The 24,353-nt window shown below is 25.7% G+C and overlaps 2 protein-coding genes across 2 annotated transcripts; one reads left to right on the top strand and one right to left on the bottom strand.

The window, feature by feature from the left end:
* Positions 1–402: 402 nt before the first annotated feature.
* On the bottom strand, positions 403–9,914 carry LOC127251151 (calmodulin calcium-dependent NAD kinase-like). Its single transcript, XM_051274754.1, has 9 exons — positions 9,815–9,914; positions 9,492–9,695; positions 9,195–9,418; positions 9,013–9,071; positions 4,781–5,002; positions 3,751–3,880; positions 2,671–2,984; positions 2,441–2,585; positions 403–847 (listed from the first exon to the last, which is right to left on the bottom strand). The coding sequence occupies exons 1-9, from the start codon at positions 9,822–9,824 to the stop codon at positions 599–601; spliced, it is 1,557 nt and encodes a 518-aa protein (XP_051130711.1). The 5' UTR covers positions 9,825–9,914; the 3' UTR covers positions 403–598.
* Positions 9,915–13,140: 3,226 nt separating this feature from the next.
* On the top strand, positions 13,141–18,229 carry LOC127251160 (probable pectinesterase 29; the record flags this gene model as incomplete). Its single annotated transcript, XM_051274767.1, has 5 exons — positions 13,141–13,172; positions 15,963–16,076; positions 16,173–16,329; positions 17,370–17,824; positions 18,085–18,229. Coding segments are annotated over 5 exons (903 nt in total), but the record flags the coding sequence as incomplete, so codon positions are not given.
* Positions 18,230–24,353: the final 6,124 nt, after the last annotated feature.

Raw genomic sequence — 24,353 nt, 5'->3', positions numbered from 1 at the left:
TTTTAAATCCTCTATTCTATCTCATTTTTCCTCCCAAAAAATATCAAATAAAATACTTATTTTTTATTTTTTATATTATACTAAAAATCAATTTTACATTCAAAACATCACATCTAACACCTATTTATATCGCATTATACAACTATTCAAATTCAAATTTTTTATTATTCAAATCTCAACTCAAAATCCAAAACCCCAAACAAACACGTCCTAAGGGAAAGTTGAATGTATGGTGTTTACCTCTCACGATCACGAGTCCATCACCACCCTACCAGACCATCCTTTCTGGAGGTGTACTAAATATTTTTTTATGACGCCTACTAAATTTTACATGGTTGACATGTTAAGAGAAAACATCCAAAATGAAAAAGGCATATTGCAAGCATATGACACCCTCTATCATCATATCATAGCACAGTCTTAATATATCTTGAAAATCTTACCTCCAAGTCCTTCCCTCTGCCTATATATGGCAACAATTACACCATAGAATTATAAAACTTTGGCAAGGCCAGTCACAATTTTTCTTGCATATATATATATATTCTGTAGCAAATACTATAAGCAAGAAAAAAAATAAAATGCATTAGTATTAGCATTAGAGAGTACCTGAAAGAGCAGGTGCTTCAATGTTCTTGACAACATTTTTGAGCTCAAATTGACAGCCTTTTCTTTCACCCAAAACTTGATCTTTCCACACCCACCCTGCTCGCCCTACTCGATCCCGATCTTTATACAGCTCGTATATCGAATCCGCACCGGCGTTCACTTCCTGAACCTCCGTCAAGCACTCGATTCCCTCCGGATCCACCAGCAACTTGCAGTCTCCATCTTTCCATGCTATCAACTGGACAAACAAAAACAATCACACCAAACTTTTTTAACTACAAACTACACGAGATTATTTCCAATTGTCGCTTGAGTATGTTTCAATTAGGAATCGTGATGTTCACTTCAAATATATATATATATATATATATATATAAAAGAAATTGAGATTTGCGAGGGTAAAACCGTTGCAAGCCTCTATTGTCACTTCACAACGTAGAGCTGCGAGGGAATTAATTCCCTTGCAAAGTTCAAAACAAATAAATGCAGGGGAATATTGTGAGGAACAATTCCGTCGTAAAATTGCGAGGGTATATACAAATTTTCCTTTGAAAAAATAAAAAAATCAAGGGAGTATTATGAGAAACAATTATGTCATAAAATTGCGAGGAAATATACAAATTTCCCTCAAGATGTTCAAGTCGTAACATTTTCTACAACATAAAAATTTTCTCGTAAAAAAAAAATAATAAAAAATGCAAGGGACTATTATGAGAAAGAATTATGTCGAAGAATTGAAGGAATATACAAATTTCCCTCAAAATGTTCAAGACGTAACATTTTATACAACATAATAATTTTCTCATAAAATTAAAAATAAAAATGCAAGGGACTATTATGAAAAAGAATTATACAGTAAAATTGAAGGAATATACAAGTTCCCTTCAAATTTTCAAGTCGTAACATTTTATACAACGTAAATTTTCTCGTAAAAATAGATAAATAAATAAAAATGTAAGGGACTATTATGAGAAAGAATTATGCCGATTGAAGGAATATACAACTTTTCGTCAAAATGTTCAAGTCATAACATTTTATACAACATAAAAAGTTCCTCGTATTAAAAATAAATAAATAAAATGCAATGGACTATTATGAGAAAGAATTATGCTGTAAAATTGAAGGAATATACAATTTTTTCTCAAAATGTTCAAGTCGTAACATTTTATACAACATAAAAAGTTCTTCGTAAAAATAAATAAAAATGCAATGGACTATTATGAGAAAGAATTATGTCGTAAAATTGAAGGAATATACAAATTTCCCTCAAAAAGTTCAAAATGCAACATTTATGTGACATAAAAATTTCCTCACAAAAAAAATGCGAGGGAATATTATGAGAAACAATTTTGTCATAAATTTGCGAGGGAATATACAAATTTTCCTCACAAAGTTCACATCATACCATTTATGCGACATGAAAATTTCCTCGCAAAAAAAAAATGAGGGAATTTATGAGAAACAATTTTATCGTAAAATTGCAAGGGAATATACAAATTTTCCTCACAAAGATCACATCATACCATTTATGTGACATAAAAATTTCCTCGCGAAAAAAAAAAAAAAAAAAAAAAAAAAAAGCGAGGGAATATAATAAAAAACAATTCTATCGTAAAATTGCAGGGGAATATACAAATTTTCCTCACAAAGTTCACATCATACCATTTATACGACATAAAAATTTCCTCGCAAAAAAAAAATGCGAGGGAATATTATGAGAAATGATTCCGTCGTAAAATTGCGAGAGAATGTACAACCTTCCCTCGCAAATTTACCCGTTTCTTATTGTTTGTATAGTTTTTTTTTATTAAAAAAAAAAAGAAAGTCTTACGATCGGCGGCCCTCCGGGAGCGTTTGTGCAATAGAGTCTAGCATTGTCGACGAGCTGTGCGTACCCTGAAAATGCAGTCGCAAACCACTTGTGCGACTTTAGCTGTGACTGCACCCTCACGGCTCTTCCCATCTGTATCGCTCGCCTACAAGAATAGTTAACGATTCGAATCGAACATCTTATTAAGATGTGTACATCTATATTGTGTTTGTAAATGAATCGACGAATACCTAATGCCTCGGATAACGGCGAGAAAAGGGTCGCAAATGACGCCAACCAACTCGATTCTGTAAGGCTTTCGGGGCTTTGGCTCTTCGGCGTCGTCTTCTATTTGAGTCCAATAGTTCTCAGTGACGGTGCCATCCTCCGAAACTTTGTAGCCTTCTCCCATACGGTAGCGATGAATGTGCACATTTCGGGCCATGTCGATTGTTTGCTCGACAAAAGGCACCCACGAGAGCGTCCCGTCCATGATCACGTCTCGCCCCTCGTTGAGCGCAGTTACTAGGAGCGACGACGCCGCATCAGTCGACGATTGGTGAACCTATAGTGGGTGTATATATATATATATATATTATAACATGGGAATCCACAAGGCCGCTCTGTCAATAAAACGCTTCAATGAGGATTTAATATATAGACAAATATGGATGTGTTGATTCGTATTTTCGAATCCTAAACGTTAAATTATGCATATAAGGAAACTCAGCAAATTGAATATGATTAGAATTTGATTTTTAATCAGAAATATAAAATTTAAAATGAGTTAACTTGATTTTATTTCAAGTCATCCGATAACTAAATAACTTACCCGACTAACGAACACAGAATAGACCCCAACACAACTTGAAAATCTAGAAATTTTAAATATTATTAAATTTTCGAATATAAATTTTAAATTACGCAGATAAAAAATTACAATAATGCTACGAATAATAATAATATAGGCAACCAATTTTAGTTTTTGTATTTCTTTTTAATTATATATTTTTTTAAATAAGACTATGACACTATATAATATTTAAGTATTTTATTTATTCTTAATATAATTTACTTTTGCAATTAATTAAAAAACATTAAATTATTTTAAACATCTAAATTAGCGTGAATTTGAATATTAGATTTCCATAAGATGATTTGATCTTATTTTTTTCATATTTTTTTAGGTCAACTTAAATTATACTTGATTTAATTTGATTTTTTTTTTCCTCCAAATTAGAATTGTTCTGAAAAAGCTCAAATTTAAATTTGAAATTTTTTTGGGTAAATTGGATTCAATTTTAACATCTCTAACAAAAATCGATACTTACGAGTTCAGCAGTTTGAAGCATGTCTTGGTGATGGCCACGGGAACTCAATGCGCGGTAGATGACATCGGTCTCCTTGAAGGCGTCGGCCTCCACAACCACAGCGTTTGCCCTGGCTTCTGACCAAAATGATCTGCGAAATACATATAATTCCAAATTACGATCGATCAAACAGAAAGTATATGTATAGTCTCTTAATTAAGGCAAAATTATTTATAACAGATTTGTGCTTTAAAAAGTTTACGCTATTCTCTCATGTGATCTAAAAACTGCGTAGAGCTCTCTTATATTTTAAAAAAATATTATACATAATTCCCTAAAAATTACAGGGGACTCCTTCGTGTTTTCGAAAATATTCTACTTAATCCATAAAAAAATATTTGTGCAATAATTTTTAAAATACGAAAAGTTTGATGCAATTTCAAAATCATGTGGGAGAATAATATAAAGTTTTCAAACCACATATGAATTTTTGTCATTAATTAATTTAAGGCAAAATTACCCATTAACGGCCCTATAATTTTGAAACTAAGGGTGTGTTTGTTTGGGGGATTGGATTTTAAATTTATTATTTATCTCATTTTTTTCCTTAAAAAAATCAAATCAAACACCTATTTTTTATTTTTTATATTATGCTAAAAATCAATTTTACATTCAAAACATCATATCAACACATATTTATATCACATCATACAACTATTCAAATTCAAAATTTTTACTATTCAAATTCCAACTCAAAATCCAAACCCCAAACAAACACACCCTTGTAAATCTTTCTTATATTTTAAAAATTGCATGACGTCCTTTTATACGTTAAAAAAATGTTGCATAAAACCTCTTCACCATACAAAAAATATAGATAGGAAATCATTTTCTCATCGTACAAAAAATGTAAAAAAGGATTTCATGCAACGTTTTTTAAAATATAAGAGAGCGTCATTCAATTTTTAAAGTACATTAAAATTAACACTAAATTTCAAAATCATAGAAGAGTTATAGACAATTTTGCATTTATTTAATAAGCTTAGCTTACTCTTTCATGATATCTTTGAGGACGGTGCTTTTTCCCGCGCCCATTCCTCCGCCCATAAGGAGGAGAACGGGGCTTCTTTCGCTGAGGTCGACCGGCGCCATGACGTCGGAGTGGTTTAACGAGCCGAGAGGCCCCCCTCCAATGGCCTTCATCTCCTCTACTAGTGTAGTGAATATTCTCTTCACTTTAAGGTCTTTTGTTATCTTATCGAATCTTTGCTTTCTGCCTCCATATATATATATATATTTGTGTTATCTTCTCATATTTATTAAATTTTGCGTAAAAAATAAATATAGACTTACAATGTAGACAAAAGAAATATTTTGTATAATATGAATAAAATTACAATATTCACAAAAATTATATTTGGTCGCCGTTAATACAGAATCTAGACGTTTATCCTAGAACGCACTCGAAAAATAGTGCTGCGGATTTTCACGTTATAAAATATATATATATATATTCACACATTTTTATATAAATATTAAATATACATATATATTTATTCAAAAAAAATGAAAATACGAGATTACGGTTCAATCTCAATTAAAAAAATTTTAAAAATCAATAGGTATTTTCTCTGTTGTACAATTATCTTTTCATTTTCTTTTTTAGAAAAAAAAAATTTTAGTAAAAGATATCCCGGGTTTTTTTAGTAAAAGTTAATATTTTTACTTTTGTCATTATTTTTTCAATATTATTAATATAAAAAAAATTACACATAACTATTTATAAAATACTAATATATTTAAATCTGTTTACAAAAATCAAATGAACATGATCGAAGGAATATATTCTAGCATAATTTGACAATGGAGATAATATTAAAAAGTAAAATTTAATCGACATGGAAAAATATAAATAAATATTTTACAACTTGTACTCCAACTTAGAACCAAACAATTACTTTCTATTGGGATCTCGAATTTACATTAACTAAGGCAATTTTTTAATATATATTTGAAAATTTTGACCTTCTCTATTAATAATAATGTATATATATATATATATATACTCCCTCTGTCTCATATTGAAAGGTTACTATTTTTCATTTTCGTCCGTCCTAAAACAAGGTTACTATTTTTTTAATTTAGTAATTGTACTACTTACCTAACATAATAAATATCTTTCCAATTTACATTATATTACACAGATATCGTTACTTTTATATTACACAATACTAATAGGGGTATTTTTGTCTTTTTCACTACAAACCATTATAATACTAATATTTAAAAATCTAAGCGCAAAAAATCTAAGCGCAAAAGTATACGACAACCTTGCACTGGGACGGAGGGAGTATATCAAATGCATGTTTTTACATAGACATCATATTATTTATTTATTTTTATTACTATTTCATTTTAAAAAATTCTAAAAAAATATATGTGTCTATTTAAACCGAGTATAATTATATGCAATTAAGTTTTTATTTAATTAAATTTTCCCCATCATCAGTGCACGACCCCAACCCCAACCACAACCAATAAATTTAATATTTTTTTTTTTTTTTTAAAAAAAAGATAATAATGACCAATGTAATATCACATCGTTTTCAATCACGCTTCAGATCTTTATATCTATTTTAATAGCAAGAGGTACAAAATTATTGCGTGTGGGCCACGCGACTTTATTTATAAAATAAATAAATAAATAAATAAAGCTACAAAATCATTTTTAATATTTATTAATTTGCCAGCTAATTTGCATTGACTACGACTTTTTGATATCCAATCATAAATGGAAATTTTGGTTTTGAAATTTTGATTTTGCGTTTTTGTTTTAAATAGTAAAATTTTAAATTGAAATAATTGATGTGATGTAAATATGTATTTATTGATATTTTGAATGTAAAAATTAATTTTAATGTAATATAATAAATAAAAAAATATGTAATTGATTTGGAGCGTGTTTGACAATTAGCTAGCTGTTAGCTGGTTTGACTAGTTGATTTGATTAGCTAAATATTTGGTAAAATAATTGTTTTATATTAGCTATTTATACGTGAGGATTTTTTTTTTTCTAATATATTTAATTGTGTTATTTTGAATTTGAAATGTTAGAAAATTTTTGTTATTAGTTATTAAAAATTATAAAAGTGTTTAGTATTTATTTTTATTATAGTTAAATTTAAAAAATAATATTTTTTATTAAAAATATAAATAATTTTTTCTATTGAAAATGATGCAAAATACAAAATAATAATTTTTTTGTATATATATTTATTATGTTAATTATTGATTAGTTCACTATATTTTTAATTTTCAATAAATTTAATTTATTCAATTTATTTTTAGTATAAAATTTATATAATGTAATTTTAATATAAAATAAATTATTAATATTTATATTTTCTATTTTAAGTTGATTTTAATAAATTTATATATTTTATAATTAAAATAATTTATATATAAAAATTAATTATTTTAAATTTATAAAAGTAAAACTATAATATAATATAATTAATAAATAATCAAAATATATTATTTGTGTAAAATCCATAATAAATTTTTAAGGGCAAATAAAGAATAAAAAAATTTAAACTGAAAAACTATTTCAAAACGTTGGATAAGTTAGCTTTGCATAAATTAGCTTTTTGGGTCCAAGAAACTATTCCAAAAATTAATATACCAAACACCTATTTAGCTGTTCAATTGGTCAAACAGTTAAAATTTCTTTAAAAAGCTCTTTCCCAAACACCTCTCGACATTTTTTAAAAAAAAAAAAAAAATTGAAATTGTATACCTGAAAATAAAATTTTACCAGTAAAATACACCCAACATTCTTTCAAAATATTGTCTCAAAATAAGGTTTAGCTGAATGATAATATTTAACTCATAACAGTAAAATCACATCAACAAACATTTTATTTTTTTTATTTTTTCTTCAAAACTGTTGAGTTTTTTTTTTTTTTTTTTGGTATTTGAATGTGAAATTTTAATCTGAATTTGATTTAAATAATATTATATATAATTTTTTATAAAAAATAAATTTTCAATTTTATTATATAGTTACAACTGAATAGTAATTTTTTTTTTATTTGAAAAAAAAACAAACAAACCCATTATATTATCAAAATTCATTATTCATCTAATGTTAAATAATTAGTTTTATTTTAAAAATATCATATATATATAACTTTATTTTTATCTAAATTCATGTCTATCAAATTGTAATTTATTATGATTCACCACTCTGGTAAAGTTGAAACCATTCTTTAAAAAAAAAAAAAAAAAAAAAAAAAAAAAAAAACAAAACAAAACGAGCAAAGTGAAATGACATAAACGGAAAAAGCTAAGTGCATAATTATCCCTTTATTAGAAGAAAAATAAATATTTTATAAAAAATTGTGTTAAAAGTAAAATAATAGATACAAGTATTTTTTAAAATTTAATTAAAAAAAAGAGCAAATATATAATATTTATTGTAAATAAATAATAATAAATTAAGTTTAAATGACTGAACAAAAATAAAATAAAACCACCATTTAATTACTTTATTTTTTATTTTTTTTTCTCAAATATAAAATATATCCTTTTAATAAATATAAACCCTATTACATACAAATATGTTTAAATTAACACTTATTTATATCAATGTTATTAATTAAATTAAAATATCTTGACGAAAAAGTTTTTATATAAAAAATAAATAAACAAATCAGTTACCATTTAAATATAATATTTGTTAAACTTTGAATAATAGTAAATATATATTTTTCAAATAGACAATGAACTCATAAATATACAATTAAATATAAACTAGATTATGCTATTAATTATATACAAATTTATTTAATTAATTAATTATTAATATTATGTGAAAATTTATATTCTTCATAAAAAAATAATACTACAAATATCAAATATAGTTTATTAGGGGGTGTTTGTTTGGAGGATTGGATTTAAATCCAACTATTCATCCAATTTTTTACCTCCAAAAACATCGAATCAAACACTTATTTTTTATTTTTTATATTATACTAAAAATCAATTTTACATTCAAAATATCACATCAATACTTATTTATACCACAGTCATTTAACTATTCAAGTTCAAAATTTTTACTATTCAAATCTCAATCTAAAATCCCAACCCCCCAAACAAACACACAGTAAATATATATTACTACATACTAATAATGTGTCCCACCTATAATCCAACCCCAGTTTTAGCAAATTTCTCCAAAGATCACACAATAATTAATGAACACAGTAAAATTACAGCACTGACCTTGTTGCAGCAATCACCAAGTCTTTCAGCTTCTTCTGCTCCGAACCAACACTCAACACCTGCAAATCAAACACGGAATCAATTCATACCCAACCCAAGAGTAACCAAAAATTCAAGCTATAGAAAAGATATATATATATATATATGTGTGTTTTTTTATTTTGATTTTGATTTTGATTGACCTGTGTAATCATGAGAGGAGCATGGCTCCAATGGAAGGCGAAGTAGCTAAGAATACATCTCTCAAATTCCTCCACCAATTTCACATACAAACCCTCTGCGTTCTCTTCCTTAGCCAAATACTCGTAAATCTTATCGTCGACGCCTTTCGACCTCTTCAGGTACTCATACGCCAATTTCGTCAGCCGCGGGCACTCAGTTTCGTTCTCCAACCCTAGCTGCCTCGCTGAATCCAATTCCAATCAATTTAGCCCTAGAAACAACAGATTACATTTCCACCTAATTAACAAATCACCTACCGAGATAATGAGAAAACCGCTCGATTCTGCCGACTCGGCCGGATTCCGTCCGGTAGAGCACCGGAGCTAGGTCGCCGCCGGCGGATTTGGACGGCCTGGATTTGCCTCGGCGGTAGTGCATGACGGCGGCGGCGACCAGTCCGACTGAGGCTGCTGCAGCGATAGGCGCGAGCGCAGCTTTGGCGAAGCCAGGATGATCTGAAACTGCAATTTATGCAACAACAATTAATTAAGGAGATAATGGAGGTACGGAGGAAGAAATCAAACAGTTTTCTGCGCGTATGAGGTGGAATTGGGAGAGAATGAGTGGTGGAATTGCATACCTTGTTCCATTTTGTGGAGAGGAGCGACGAAAAAGTGTCAGGATTCAGGAATTGGGGACTTGTTTATGTGAGTGGATTTTGGCTGAATTTTCAGTTTTTGACGTTCGGGTGTGTTTGTTTGGCGATTGAATTTTTTCATATAGTAAAAATTTTAAATTAGAATAATTGTATAATACGATATAAATAGCGGTTGATTTGATATTTTGAATGTAAAATTGATTTGTAATATTCTCTCCGTTCCATATCTGTATATTCATTTGCTTTTTGAATAGAGTTTTAGAAATATTAATATTATATTGGGATAAAGTAAAAATAAAGGTAAAAAGACTACATTAACCCTATTAGTATTATATGATATAAAGGTAATGACATTTGTGTAATATATTGTAAATTGGAAGGGTATTTGTAATGTTTGGTAGATAATACAATTACTAAAAAACGAAATGGATATTTTTGTTATGAGACAAACCAAAATGGAAAAAATGATAGATTGTTAAGGGTTGGAGGGAGTATAATATAAAAGATAAAAAATAGGTATTTAATTTGATATTTTGAAAATAATGTAAATCCTCACAAATTCCCCAAACACATCACCATCTTCCCATCTTCTCGTGTTTGTTTATAAATGGAAATTGAAGGCCATGAACGAGACAATATTTATATATATATATATATATATATATATTGGACAATTTCGGATGAATCCAAAATAGTGGTTGTTTGAGATCATGATATTTTGCACTGTGTATTCATTTTATTTATTTATTTTTTTTTTAATAACGTGGGAACTGAGCCGCTACCGAAAGTATCAACTTGGTAAACTTTCGATCGAATCTAATATTCTGCACTGAATAATTTTTTTATTTTATTTTAAACATAAAAAAGTGTATTCAATAATTTAAATTCATATTTTATAGGATTCTTTCGAAACTTTTTTTCAATTTGTAATTCGAAAAAAAAAAACTCATAATAAACAATACAATTTTCTTTTCTTTTCTTTTTTTTTATAAAAGTAAGAAATGTAGAAAAAATTTAAATACTTGCTACAAAAAATTAAAAAATCAAATATTCAATTCAAAATAATATATTTTATACTTTTGATACAATTTCTCATACAATACATACAAAATCAATCAATCTAAAAACATTGTAAGAACGGAGTATATTCAATTTTAAATTTATAAAAATCTTTCGAAATTCAGAGATATTCACATTCACATTTCTAAAATCATTTAAAATATTAAGATATTCAATAATTTATACATTAAAAACAAAAAAATTCAATGAAATTTATTGGATTGTTACACAAAATTACAAAGAAAATGTCTGGTATGAAATATATAGTAATGAAAAGAAATTTCAATAGATTCTTATAATTTAAATAGGATAAACTGTTTTTTAGTCCCGTAACTGACCCTCTTATCATTTTAGTCCCATAAGTGGAGCCTATCGCAAATTAGTCCCATAAGTGAAAAATTTTCGCTGTTTTAGTCATCCGGCGCTGGAGATGCCCGCGTGGCTCGCCGGAGGTGACGTGTCCGCTAGGTGTCGCTGACCTGACGGACACGTGGATTTTTTTAATTTTTTTTTCATTTTTTTAATTTTTTTAAAACTTATTTTTAATTTATTTTTAATTTTATTTGTATTTTTTTTATTTGATCCAATTAAAAAAAATGAAAAAAAATATAATAAATCCACGTGTCCGCCGCCAGGTGTCGCTGACCTGGCGGACACGTCACCTCCGGCGAGCCACGCGGGCGTCTCCAGCGCCGAAAATTTTTCATTTATGAGACTAGTTTGCGACAGGCTCCATTTACGAGACTAAAATGATAAAGGGGTCCAGTTACGGAACTAAAAAAACAGTTTACCCATTTAAATATATACTACCTTCATCCACGAACAAAAAATGCATTTAAAATAAATATTAAAAAATATTATATTTTAATGATAATTGATAATATTTTAGATTAAATGACAAATTACCCTTGTGAGTTTATTGTAATGAAATAATTTTTGTGTAAATAAGTGTAATTGAAAAAAAAAATATCTATAATGAGTAATAAAATAAATAGTACTTCCTTCGTCCCAAACACCGTGTAATATTTGTGTTTGGCACAGAAATTAAGGTGGAGAGTATTAAATATGGTAATTTGAGATAATTTGGATATTAAGTGATATGATTGGAGAAAGAAATGATTATCATTTTTTTTTAGTGATGTGATGGGATAAAGTAAAATTATATTAATATATATATTATTAATTTTTTTTAAATTTAGAAATATTGCAGTGAGTTTAGGACAGAGAGAGTTTCATAATAAGATGTAATTCTTTTAAATGGACAAACAAAAATAGAAAAAAATGTAATTTTTTTTAATCTTTTCCGTAGAAGAGGAAGCATTATTCTTAATTTGTATAAGTAATAAATATTACTCTCTCCGTCCCGGCTACAATGTCCTCTTTACTCAGTAGATACAAGAATTTAAGAGAGATATAATTTGTAAATAATTAAGAATATATTTGTAAAAATAATTATAAATTAAAATTAAGATAATCAATTGTCTAATTAAAATTTAAATTAAAAAATTAGATTAAAGTGTATAACTTTTTTTTTTTTAAAAAAAATGACAACATAAATGAGACATACTAATAAAAGGATGAACATTGTATGGTAAGTGGGACAAAAATAGTATAATTTTAGAATAATATTTATTAAATAATATAATTAAATATTTTAATAATATTACAATTTTCAATAATTAACAATAAAATACAAAAAATACGTAACCTTGGGTTTTTATTTTTTTAAAATTAAAACATAAATTCAAATCTCATTAATTTAGAATTTGTTCTTTTACCATTTCAAATTTAAATTAATATTTTCCACCTTATAATAATCTATTATTTATTTTTATAAAATATTAAATTAAAATACTACAATTTAAATAAAAATTTAATTCAATATTTCATTTTAAATGAATTTCAACCATAATCAAATAAACATTGATTCTCCAACCTAAATTATTTAAACCAAACACTCCAAAAAGAATTTTTTTTTATAGGCTTTACGATTAATATTATTAAAAATATAATATATATACGTTTATAAAAATTTAATAATTGAATGAATTTTTATTTATTTATTTATTTTTTAATAGTGCTACACCCTTATCATATCTAACATAAAAAAAAAACTAAAAATACAAATAAACACACTTTTATTTTTTATATTATATATATAAAAAATTAATATTTAAAAATATTACGTCAATACGTATTTATATTACATCAAATTATTTCAATCTAAAATTTTATTATTAAAAACATCAAATTCAACTCTCAAATATATAATCGAACAAACATTAATAATAAAAAAAAAAAAAAAAATTTAATAGAATGCAGTTAAGTTATGATTAAATTATACTCCCTCAATCCCAGATATTATGTTCACGTTCACGTTGCGGTTTCTGTCTGTCCCACATACCATGTGACTTTCCTTTTTTTGGAAGATGATTACACACTTTAATCTTATTTTAAAATTTTATTTTTTTTTTAATTTTAATTAAACTAATTAGTTATCTTAATGTTAATTTATAATTATTTATATTATAAATAATTATTTTCACTAATACATTTTTAATTATCTACTAATTATACTCCTCCTAAAATACCGTATGTACAGTGTAGCAGACACGGTATCTGGGACTGAGGGAGTAATATTTATTAATTATTACTTAATTAAAAAATATGACTAATTTAATGGGACAACCAAATAAGAAAAACTTAGACAAATTTAGTGGAACAGAAGAATATATATTTAAAATATCATATCAAATAATTATCCTATATTTTAAAATATAAATACAAGTGAACACACATCAAAGTAATTTAAAAATCAATTTGAATATTTTAATTATTTTACATAATATTTTACAAATATTGTCCCAATATTCTTGAATTAAAATTTTTATCTTTAAAATCATTGAAAATTTATTTAAGATTATCTCGTGTTAACAATATTATATTTAAATTATTTTTCCTTTTTCTTTTTTTTTTTTAGAAAAAAATTATTATTATTATTATTATTATTATTATTAAATTAAAATAACTAATATTTCCTTCGTCCAGTCACAGATGACCCATTTTCCTTTTTAATGACCACAGAAGATGATTCATTTCCATTTTTGTAATTTTATCAATCTTAAACATACTTAACAAATATAAATCAATTTAATTAAACTTCTAACATCTTACCCGTAGAACCCACTCAAAACTCCTTTATTTCTATCTCTCTCTTCAATTAACATAATTTTTTATCTATGTTTAAAACTCCTCATTTTTTATAAAACTAATTTATGTTAATGATAAATAAATAAAAATGATATTCATATTGCATATATTTTTCGAGATATAATCTTAAAATTTTTTAAAATACCAATAATATGATTCATATAAAAAATAATAAATTAATATCATAACTTATTATTAATAACTTAGTAATTTACATTACCTAAAAAACCGTGTCCATCATAAAAAGATTCATCCATCGCGGGACGAAGGGAGTATTTTTATACTCCCTCCGTCCACTTAGAAGGTTGACATTTACTTTGACGCGGTATTTAAGAAATAATAGTATTTTAATTATAGTGAGTAGTTAAAAGTAGTGTAATGACATTTTTGTCCTTACGTTTTTTTGTGTAAAAGTAATAATGTGATGTAAAGTAAGGGTATTTGTAGAAAAAAATAGGGTATTTAATGAAATGTTAACTTTGTAATTGGACGTCCCAAAATAGAAATATGTAAACATTGTAAGTGGACGAAGAGAGTATTTATTTTTAATATAAAATTGTATAATTAAAAGGGTCCTTAATATGTTTTCGCCATGAGTACTATAAATGTAAGGAACCGCTTTACCCCTCACAATTTTCTAACGACGGCGGTGAGACTCGAGCATGAAATATTTTGTTCTGATACAATGTTAAAATGATTATTTTAGCTAAATATACTTTTTCATGAAAATTTACTGTCCTTATTTTTCAAATGTGCTTCAGATAAACTTTCTGAACCAAATTTAATAATCCGCAGATTAGACCAACAAACAAAATAGTCTTTTATATTATCTTCCCACATTTTCTTCTATAGATTTTGTTTTCTTTAAATATTTTGCAATTTCAAATTATGGAAAATCAAGATTTTCCCAATTAATTATACACCAAACCCCCCAACCGATTTTTATTATTTGGGTAAAGATTTATATATTGAAATTATTGCATTAACCATTAATAAAAAAATAAAATAAAAAAAAAATCTGTAAAAGTAATCAACATTATTACAATTAGAATAAAGAAATAATGTGTAATTACGTAGAAGATATGGTATTCAAAGGTCGGTTAATAACTTACCAAAATATTACTACCTCCGTCCCACATACCGTGTCTGCTACACTGTAGACACTGTATTTTAGGAGGAATATAATTAATAGATAATTAAGAATGTATTAATAAAAATAATTCTCCTATAATATAAATAATTATAAATTAAGATTAAGATAACTAATTAGTTTAATTAAAATTTTAAAAAGAGATTAAAGTATATAATCATTTTTCAAAAAATGAAAGTGACATAGTATGTGGGACGGACAGAAATGACAACGTGGACATGATGTGTGAGACGGAGGGAGTATCTGATTATATAAATTATTTAAAAAAATTAAAAAATAAGTAACGCAAATTAGTGCAATAACTTTTTATATATGTCCTAATCCCATGAACATCAATTATACCTGCTGCAAAATTTGATCCTTCATTTAGAAATAACCTTAACTAATTAAATAACAATTAATTAATTTTGACTCTCCTTCAATATGGCATTGAATTAAAAATTAAATGCCTATTTTAATAGGGCAAAAATATTTATCCCAAATATATATATATATAATATTTTCCCTATACACAATTGGCTCTTGGGATTGAGTTTTTTTTTTAAAAAAAAATAAAAAAATGGATCTTTTTATGATCTTTGTTATGGCTGTTTATTCGACGGCGGCGGCGGCGGAGAGCGGCGATTTTGTAAAATATCCAAATCGAAATAATCCGGAATGGCCGAGGAGCGACGTCGACGTCGTCGCTCCTCGGATAAAATGTCAATCGACGATCGTCGTCGATCAGTCGGGAAGCCATTTTTGGAGTATTCAAGCAGCTATCGATGCAGTGCCTAAGGACAACCTTAGATGGGTTTGTATTGAAATTAGGAGGGGGATTTACAGGTTGAGTAATTTTTATAATTAAATTAAATTAATTAATTAATTAATTTAATTGATTAATTAATTATTTGTTGTAATTAAATTTGATGTAAAATATAGAGAACAGATTCGGATTCCCAGGGAGAAGCCGTACATATTTCTGAAGGGAGAATCTCGACTGAAAACGGTTATTGCTTGGGATGGTCACGACAGTATTCAGAGTGCCACTTTTATTTCTGAAGCAAATGATACCAGGGCTAAGGGTTTGACCTTTCTGGTAATTAATTTAATTTAATTTAATTTGTTTTTTATTATTATTATTATTATTATTATTATTATTATCTATCTTGTTATATATTTATTTCGAATTTTTTAGATTTAATCGGATTGAAAAAAGATTTAATTATTGGGGTTTTGGATCGATTTGAATTTGTATATACACAAAATTCTAATGATCCGACATATGAAATATTACGAGAACATGTGCGGGATTAGGGGTGTTTTTGTTTTGTATTTTGGTTTTATTTTTTTTTTATTTTTTTTAGATAATTATTTTGATAATATAAAATAATGGATATGTATATTATATTAATTTATTTGGAAAATTGTGTTAGAAAAAATTTTGTTGAAGAAACAAATCAAGAGTATTTTGGAGTTCTTGGTTGGAGTATTTTTTTTTTTTTTTTAATGTTTAGAAATATTTAAATTTTGATGATTTTGTTTGTGTTACTACTTTGGTTTGTTGAAACTTATTTGTTTTTTTAATGAATTTGTTTATTTAATTTATATATTGTATTGTAAATTTATATTTTATATGGTAAATTTATAAGAATTGCTAGAGTTATATTTGAAATCAAACTCCAAAGAATGCAACTTAATTTTTGTAATTTTAAATTATTATTTTTTTCAAAAATATTTTAGTCGATATATATATATTTTTTTCTATTTAAAATATCACGTTAAACATGTTTATTGGACATTGTATTCACACGGCATCAAATACTTTTTTACTTATGTCTAAATGTAAAATTTATTTATTTTTGAATCATTTTTACTTTTACAATTAATTAATAGTGTATTTGTTTGGTAGTTTTGATTTTAGTTTGAGATTCGAATGGTAAAAAATTTGAATTTGAATAGTTGTACGATGTGATATAAATAAATATAAATATAATTTTTTTGAATATAAAATTAATTTTTAGTATAATATAAAAAATAAAAAATAAGCGTTCTGATTTGATATTTTTTAGAGAGAATTTTGATGAGTAGTAGAAATTTGATAAAAGTTTATAAACGATGTTGTACATGCATTAGCAGAATTCATACAACTATGGACCTTCCCGGAATCAGATATATCCGGCGGTTGCGGCGAAAATCGACGGCGACCGAGTCGCCTTCTACAACTGCCGATTCCTCGGACTTCAGGACACCTTGTGGGATGTAAGAGGCCGCCATTATTTCCATCGATGCACAATTGAGGGGGCCGTGGATTTCATTTTCGGTTCGGGCCAATCCATCTACGAGGGATGTACAATATCTGTTAACGTCGATGCAATTGGCCCCGGATACGTCGGGTACATCACGGCGCAAGGACGATCATACCCCTACGAGTCGAACGGGTTCGTTTTTAAGAATTGCAACATCGATGGCAAGGGAAAAGTGTATCTTGGAAGGCCGTGGGGAATATATTCTCGAGTCATTTTCTACAAAACTTTGATGTCCGACGTCGTCGTGCCTCAGGGATGGGATTCGTGGCGTTCTCAGGGCCAAGAGTATTTATCCATCAATTTCATATATTATATATATTTGAATAAATTATTATTTTTTTTTTAATTTTTGACGTGACCTTTTATTATTTTAGAACAGTAAGTAAACATTACGCAAGAATAATCCTACAATTTTTGAATTGTGGGGTTATTTTTAAGTTTACTTACAGTTCTAAAACGATAAATAAGATTACGTGAGGAACAATTTACCTATTTTGTTTTAATATTTTATTTAATATGAATATGAATTTTATCGTGTGTTTCAGGTACAAGTTAATGTTTTCGGAGATCGATTGCCGGGGCATGGGCGCGAACACGACGGGTAGGGTCGGGTGGGTCAACAAACATTCGAGCAAGAATTTGCAACCGTTTATTGATTTGTCGTACATCGATAAAGAGGGTTGGCTTTAAGCAAACTAAGCTACTTGTGCCCTTTAGTTTCAAATTGTTAATTTATTTGCATACTTGTGGGAGATCGATCGAATGAAACAACGCATAATTAAGTATATTATTATTTTTTTTAATTTAATTTAATTTTTTATTTTATGAGTAACTGAAAGACACGCATGACTCATGACTTTTTAAGAGGTGAGATAAATAAGCACTTGAGTCTTGAGCTCTTGCGGTGTTTCTATAAAATTTTTATGTAGTTTTTATTATTTGAATTTTATGTATGTTGAAAATATATATATTTCATCCCATCAAATATTATTTAAATAAAAATTTTAACTTGTGAACTAAATTTAAACCTCGAAGAAATATTAATTTTGTATTTTCATCATCACTTTATATATTAGTAAAAAAAGTAAAAAAAATAAAAAAAATAAATAAAATATTTAATTTAAAATAACATATTTTATATTTTACACAAAAAAAATTATTTAATCTAAACATGGTGGGTGAACGGAGCTCATTTGTGGGCGTACTTTATTTTTTTGTATTTACTATTTGAATTTTATGGTTTTTGAATTATGTTCTGAATCAATTTTTATTTATTTATTTTTCATCCATCTTAAATCAATCTATTTATTTATTTTTATTTTTATTAATTGTACTTTCAACATGAATAATATTAAAATTTTTAATATAACTCTCCATTTATTGTATTATATAATTATAAAATACTACTTCCTCCGTCCCAGATACCATGTTCACATTGCCGTTTCTGTCCGTCCCACATACCATGTTATTTTCCCTTTTTGAAAAATGATTACACACTTTAATCTCATTTTAAATTTTTAATTTTTTTTATTTTAATTAAACTAATTAGTTATATTAATCTTAATTTTTAATTATTTATATTATAGAATAATTATTTTCATTAATACATTTTAATTATCTACTAATTACTCTCCTCCTAAAATACTGTTACTACGGTGTAGCAGACACGGTATATGGGACGGATGGAGTAATATTTAAGAATTGATATGTAACAAGTAAACAAAAAAATACAATACATATTGAATAGCAAAAACATATCTATATTTTTTAAAATATTATATTAAATCTAATATTAAAATATACATGGAAACCCAATCTAAATCTTAAAGAAATATATTGTATATTCTTTTTCTTATAGAATAGTGAAATATACAAATTTGGAGAATTTTTAGAAGATACATTTGTATATTGAATGTCTCGTGTGCTTGTAACTTAAATAAGTTGGTTTTATTAATTTTAATCAAATTAAATTTATTAATACATTAAATATTATTTGTTAGAAATTTTGGAAAAAAATAACGAGATTTTCTTATTGATAATCAAAATAACGAGTCTAGGAAATACAAAACAGGACTCAAATATAAGTAATCTAATATACGAATAAGATCAAATCTAGATATAAATCTGCTAAATCTAAAACCGAATATCTAAAATATCTCAACATTATTGATTGGGCGTTACAAGTCATAATTATTATTGTTAAAAATGATAGTAATTTTTTGTAATAAATAATGTTTTTAATCAGATTAAAACATATCAAAATAAAATTGAAATAAATTATATTGTGAATTTTTAAATATATTAATCTAGCTATCTTTAACAGTTAAATTCAATATTTTTTTTTTTAAAAAAAACATCAATTAAAATTGTTTGATGCACAAATAAAACTCTAAGAAAATAATACTTATTAAATGATATAAATGACCGTCTAAATCTCATTTAAAAGCTTATTAAACTTGCATGTGGACGACCATAAATAGAGGACAAAGTTAAAAGTTTAAACTGTTAAGATACGCGTCGTTTATTTATTTATCTCCATACGGGAGTCGACCAATAGAACTGTCCCAGAATTTAGGGTGTGTTCACTCTATATTTTGGTGAATTTGTTTTTTTTTTCTTTTTTTTTTAATATGAAAAATTGTACCTGTAATATAAAAAATAATATTTTGTGTTGAATTCTTGTCAATTGATAAAGTGTATATATATTATATTGTACTCATGTGTGTATATAATGTATTTCTTTTTAAAAAAATAATACTCTTTCCGTCCCGCAAGAAGGTTGTCATTTGGTTTTTGCGTCATTGTACTAATATTAAAAATATCCTTATATTTGAATAACTTACTCGACAAATATCATTGTATTTGTATTATAAGAGACTAATAAACGTATTTTTGTCTTTTTCTCTTGATTTCTACCGCGTGCGTATTGATATAATAATTAATATTCAAAGATCAATACGTAAAAAGACCATGACAACCTTTCTGCGGGACGGAGAGAGTATTTATAGAAAATTGTGTCATTTTAAAAACACAAAGTGAACCCGCCCTTAGAAATAATGTTTATTTCCGCAAAAATATAATACTCCTATATGTATATATAAATCAATAAAAACACATAAAAATCAATAAAAATACATGAAATATAATTCCATATAATATTTTTTTAGAATTCTTTTAGATTGACTTAAAAGATAAGTATAAGTCAAAAGCAGAAATAGAAGTCAAAAGTTTGATTTTGTATTTGGATGAATTATTATAAAAGTAATTTTTCATAAAAAAAATTGTTTAGATATAGTAGAGTTAAAAATAATTTTAAACTGTTAAAATTATTCAAAAGGACATGTTGTAAATATAATTGTATTTTTTATAAAAATTATATATTTTTATTATATTTAAATATTTTAAATAAAAGTATAGAAAATATATTTTTAAAATTTAATTATTTATATTTTAAAATTTTAATTTAAAGAAAATATATAAATTAAAAATAAAATTATAATATAATAGGAATATTAAATTATTCATATTTTTCAATTTATTTTAAAATTTTATAACTTATATTTAATAATTTTAATATAATTAAAAAAATTATATACTTCTATTTAAATTCGGTATCTTAATTATAATTTTAAACTTTAATTCAAGTATAATATATAAATTAAAAATAATAATATTATAATATTTTTAATTTTTTTTAAGAATGTAATATATAAATTAATTATTTTATAATATATTATATTATAGTATTGTATTTATTATTATTAAGGATAAACCAGTAATTTTAGCTGAAAAGTGTTTTTCCTTATTTAAGAAGCTACTCTGAATGTGCTTCTGAATAAAAACATTTTTCAGCCTAAAAAATTGTTTCTCCTTTGGATAGAAGTCAATACAAACAGGTACAAAGTGCTTTTTTAAAAATAGAAACCAATCCAAACGGAGCTAAGAAAATATATAATATATATTTTTTGGTAAATAGAATAATTTAAATAAAATTTTCCAAATGAACATACTCAATAAATTTTTATATTTGAACTAAAATTGATACATTTTTATTATATTATGATTAATATTGATTTTTTTTTCATTTTAACTATATCAATTATTCTAAATTCAAAATAATTTTTTTAAAAAAAATATATAAGAAAAAAATAAAATTTTACTCCAAAAAAAAGGTACATAGCCGTGTAAAATTATACATAGTCATGTAATAACATGACCGTGTATAATTGTATATGACTGCGTACTTTCCAGGTCAGTTGTCACGTCAACTTCTTTACGTCCATACCACCAATTTCTGTTAGTTTTTTAACGGAAAGATCAACATTAATTTAAATTGTTTATAATATAACCAAAATAGATTGAAATTATTTATAATGAGACTAAAATTGATAAATTTTTTATATTATGACCAAAATTGATAAATTTTAATTATATTGAGATCAAAATTGACTTTTTCCCTTTATTTTTATAGTTCTTGGAAAAAAAATATCAATTTGTTTAAAAAACTATAAAATGAAGGATTAATAAATTATTTATTTATTTATTTTATGAAAAAAAATTATTTAAGATATTTTGTGTTTTTTTATTTGTATAAAAGTTACGTAAATTAGGTTTTTATTTAAATCTAAATATTAGTTTTGGACAATGAGAATATTTCGTGCAAAATTTATATTAACACAATGGATTTCTGACCTGTCGCGCGGTCAATCAAATATTTCACTTAATCCGTTATCACAATTTAATATAATACATGGGAAGAGATCGTCTCCACAGGGATTGTGTGATTCACTCTTTCGTATTCTAATGCAGTAAATAAAGGGAGATTTTTCTTTTATTATCTAATGAAAATAAAATAACAAAACAATTAAATTAAAGAGGAACTGATTATCAAGGGGATGTCTGGCTCAAGGGATGATGCAGTTATGACACTTGTGTTTTATCATTAATTCAATAAAGTTAATTATTATTAAAGTATCAATAAATTGGTTATAGTTATCAACAAGCTCGGACAACCAATTTTTCCTTACAGTGTAGGTCATTAAGGTACGACCGTTAACTACCTTTAATTAAGTAAATAAACCTAGGTGCGACTACAAGAATATTGCCTAACCGCATTGTAATCTAGAAAAACTCAATTCAAAACAATTACTAACTAGGAGGAGCAATTAGATTTGATTGTCTAACCCTCGTAAAGGAACTATTCAACCCGGTTGTCACCTATTCAAGTGCAAATACAATTACGGATATCCTACCTGAATTGACTTTAGATTATCAGAATAATTTAAATATCGGTACCAAAATATTCAATCAATCTAACAATCACAAACGCTATTATCAGAATTAGACAAATATTGATAATAAAAAAGAACTTTTATAAAGAAAATCAAGAATATCCAAAATAAAAGAACCAAAACATTATCACCCCTCAAACCACAAAAATATCTACTTCATAATTAAATAACAAAGAACAAAAGAGAAATATAAAGTCATAGCGGGAGGGGGAATCTTCTCTGTCGATTTGCTCATGCTCGATCTATGAGTCTGTTAGTCTCCTGCTCCTGTGTGCTCTAGCCGTTCTCCCCTCCCCAATTAGGCGTGCCTTTTTTTTTTTTTTTTTCTTATTTAATTTTTGTCCTAATTATTTTGTAGATGGGCTTTTGAGCCTTTAATTAATTTTATTTTATTTTTCTGCCAATTATGCCAAATTTAATATTTGCTTTCTCCACACAACAAATAAACAATTCGCATATAAATTAGGTAGAATTTAATCAAAATCACCCAAATATTGCATATGATATGAATATAAAACGCATGCGATTTCTAACTATCAATTTCACGTAATAAATAAAATATAAAGTGTTTTATGTATTTTTAATTGTGGTATATAATTTATTCAAAAAAACCACACACAAACCAAAACATGCACTACAGTTCTATTCTTTGGAATTTTTGGGGTATGTCCTTTTTGTGAAAAGTTTCCAAAAAAAATAATTATATCTTACACATATTTATTATTTTATATTACTTATACAATTTTTTATGTATTAGATAAAAACTATCCCTTCAAACATTTCATAAAACAAACTGACCCTTGGTTATTGCTTCTTTATTTTTTTTTACTTTTTTTTTTTCATAATTATGTGATTTTTTTTTAATATATCTTCTCCATCCCGAATAAAATATCCACATTAATGTATATACAAAAATTCAGGTAAAATATAATTAATAAGTAATTAAAAAGTATATTAAAAAAATAATTATAGATTAAATTAAAATTAAAAAAAATTATAAATTATGAAATTTAAAATGTAATCGAGTATATACTCGTATTTCCAAAAGAACAAATTATGTGAAATAGATCGAAATAAAAAAACAAACATTTTATGTATCGAAAGAATATTATTTTTGCTTACAAAATATTCAAGCAAAATTGCTGTTAAAAATCAAAATCAAAATCAAAATCAAACTCAATACATCGTATAGTTCAAAGTTTATTACATTCGAACTATCACAATTTAAAATAATAATAATTTTTTTAATGAACTAAAAAATAATAATATTATCTTAGTTAGTAAAAATATAAAATAACTTTAATATTTTTATCTTTAAAAATACAAAAATTAATAAATATAAAAATATTAAATATTTTGATATTTATATATAAATTATTTTACTATTTAATTTAATTGAATCTTTTCTTCTTTTTTTTTTTTTTAATCATTCTTTAGTGTATGGGCCGAATTTGAGCCCGAGCCCGAGCCCGAGCCCAAGCCCAATCCTAAACGACCCTTGCCCTATCCCTAATTTCATTTGT

This window comes from Andrographis paniculata, unplaced genomic scaffold (genome assembly GCF_009805555.1).
Source record: "Andrographis paniculata isolate CXL003 unplaced genomic scaffold, ASM980555v1 Contig11END, whole genome shotgun sequence".
NCBI classification, from domain to species: domain Eukaryota; kingdom Viridiplantae; phylum Streptophyta; class Magnoliopsida; order Lamiales; family Acanthaceae; genus Andrographis; species Andrographis paniculata.
This window is presented reverse-complemented; position numbering and strand designations above follow the sequence as displayed.

Excerpts from the sequence above, each read along its gene's own strand:
- LOC127251151 (XM_051274754.1), bottom strand. Across the intron at positions 9,419-9,491 it reads GCGGTTTTCTCATTATCTCG|CGAGGCAGCTAGGGTTGGAG; the intron begins GTAGGTGATTTG and ends AATTGGATTCAG. Across the intron at positions 5,003-9,012 it reads TTGGTGATTGCTGCAACAAG|AAAGCAAAGATTCGATAAGA; the intron begins GTCAGTGCTGTA and ends ATATGGAGGCAG.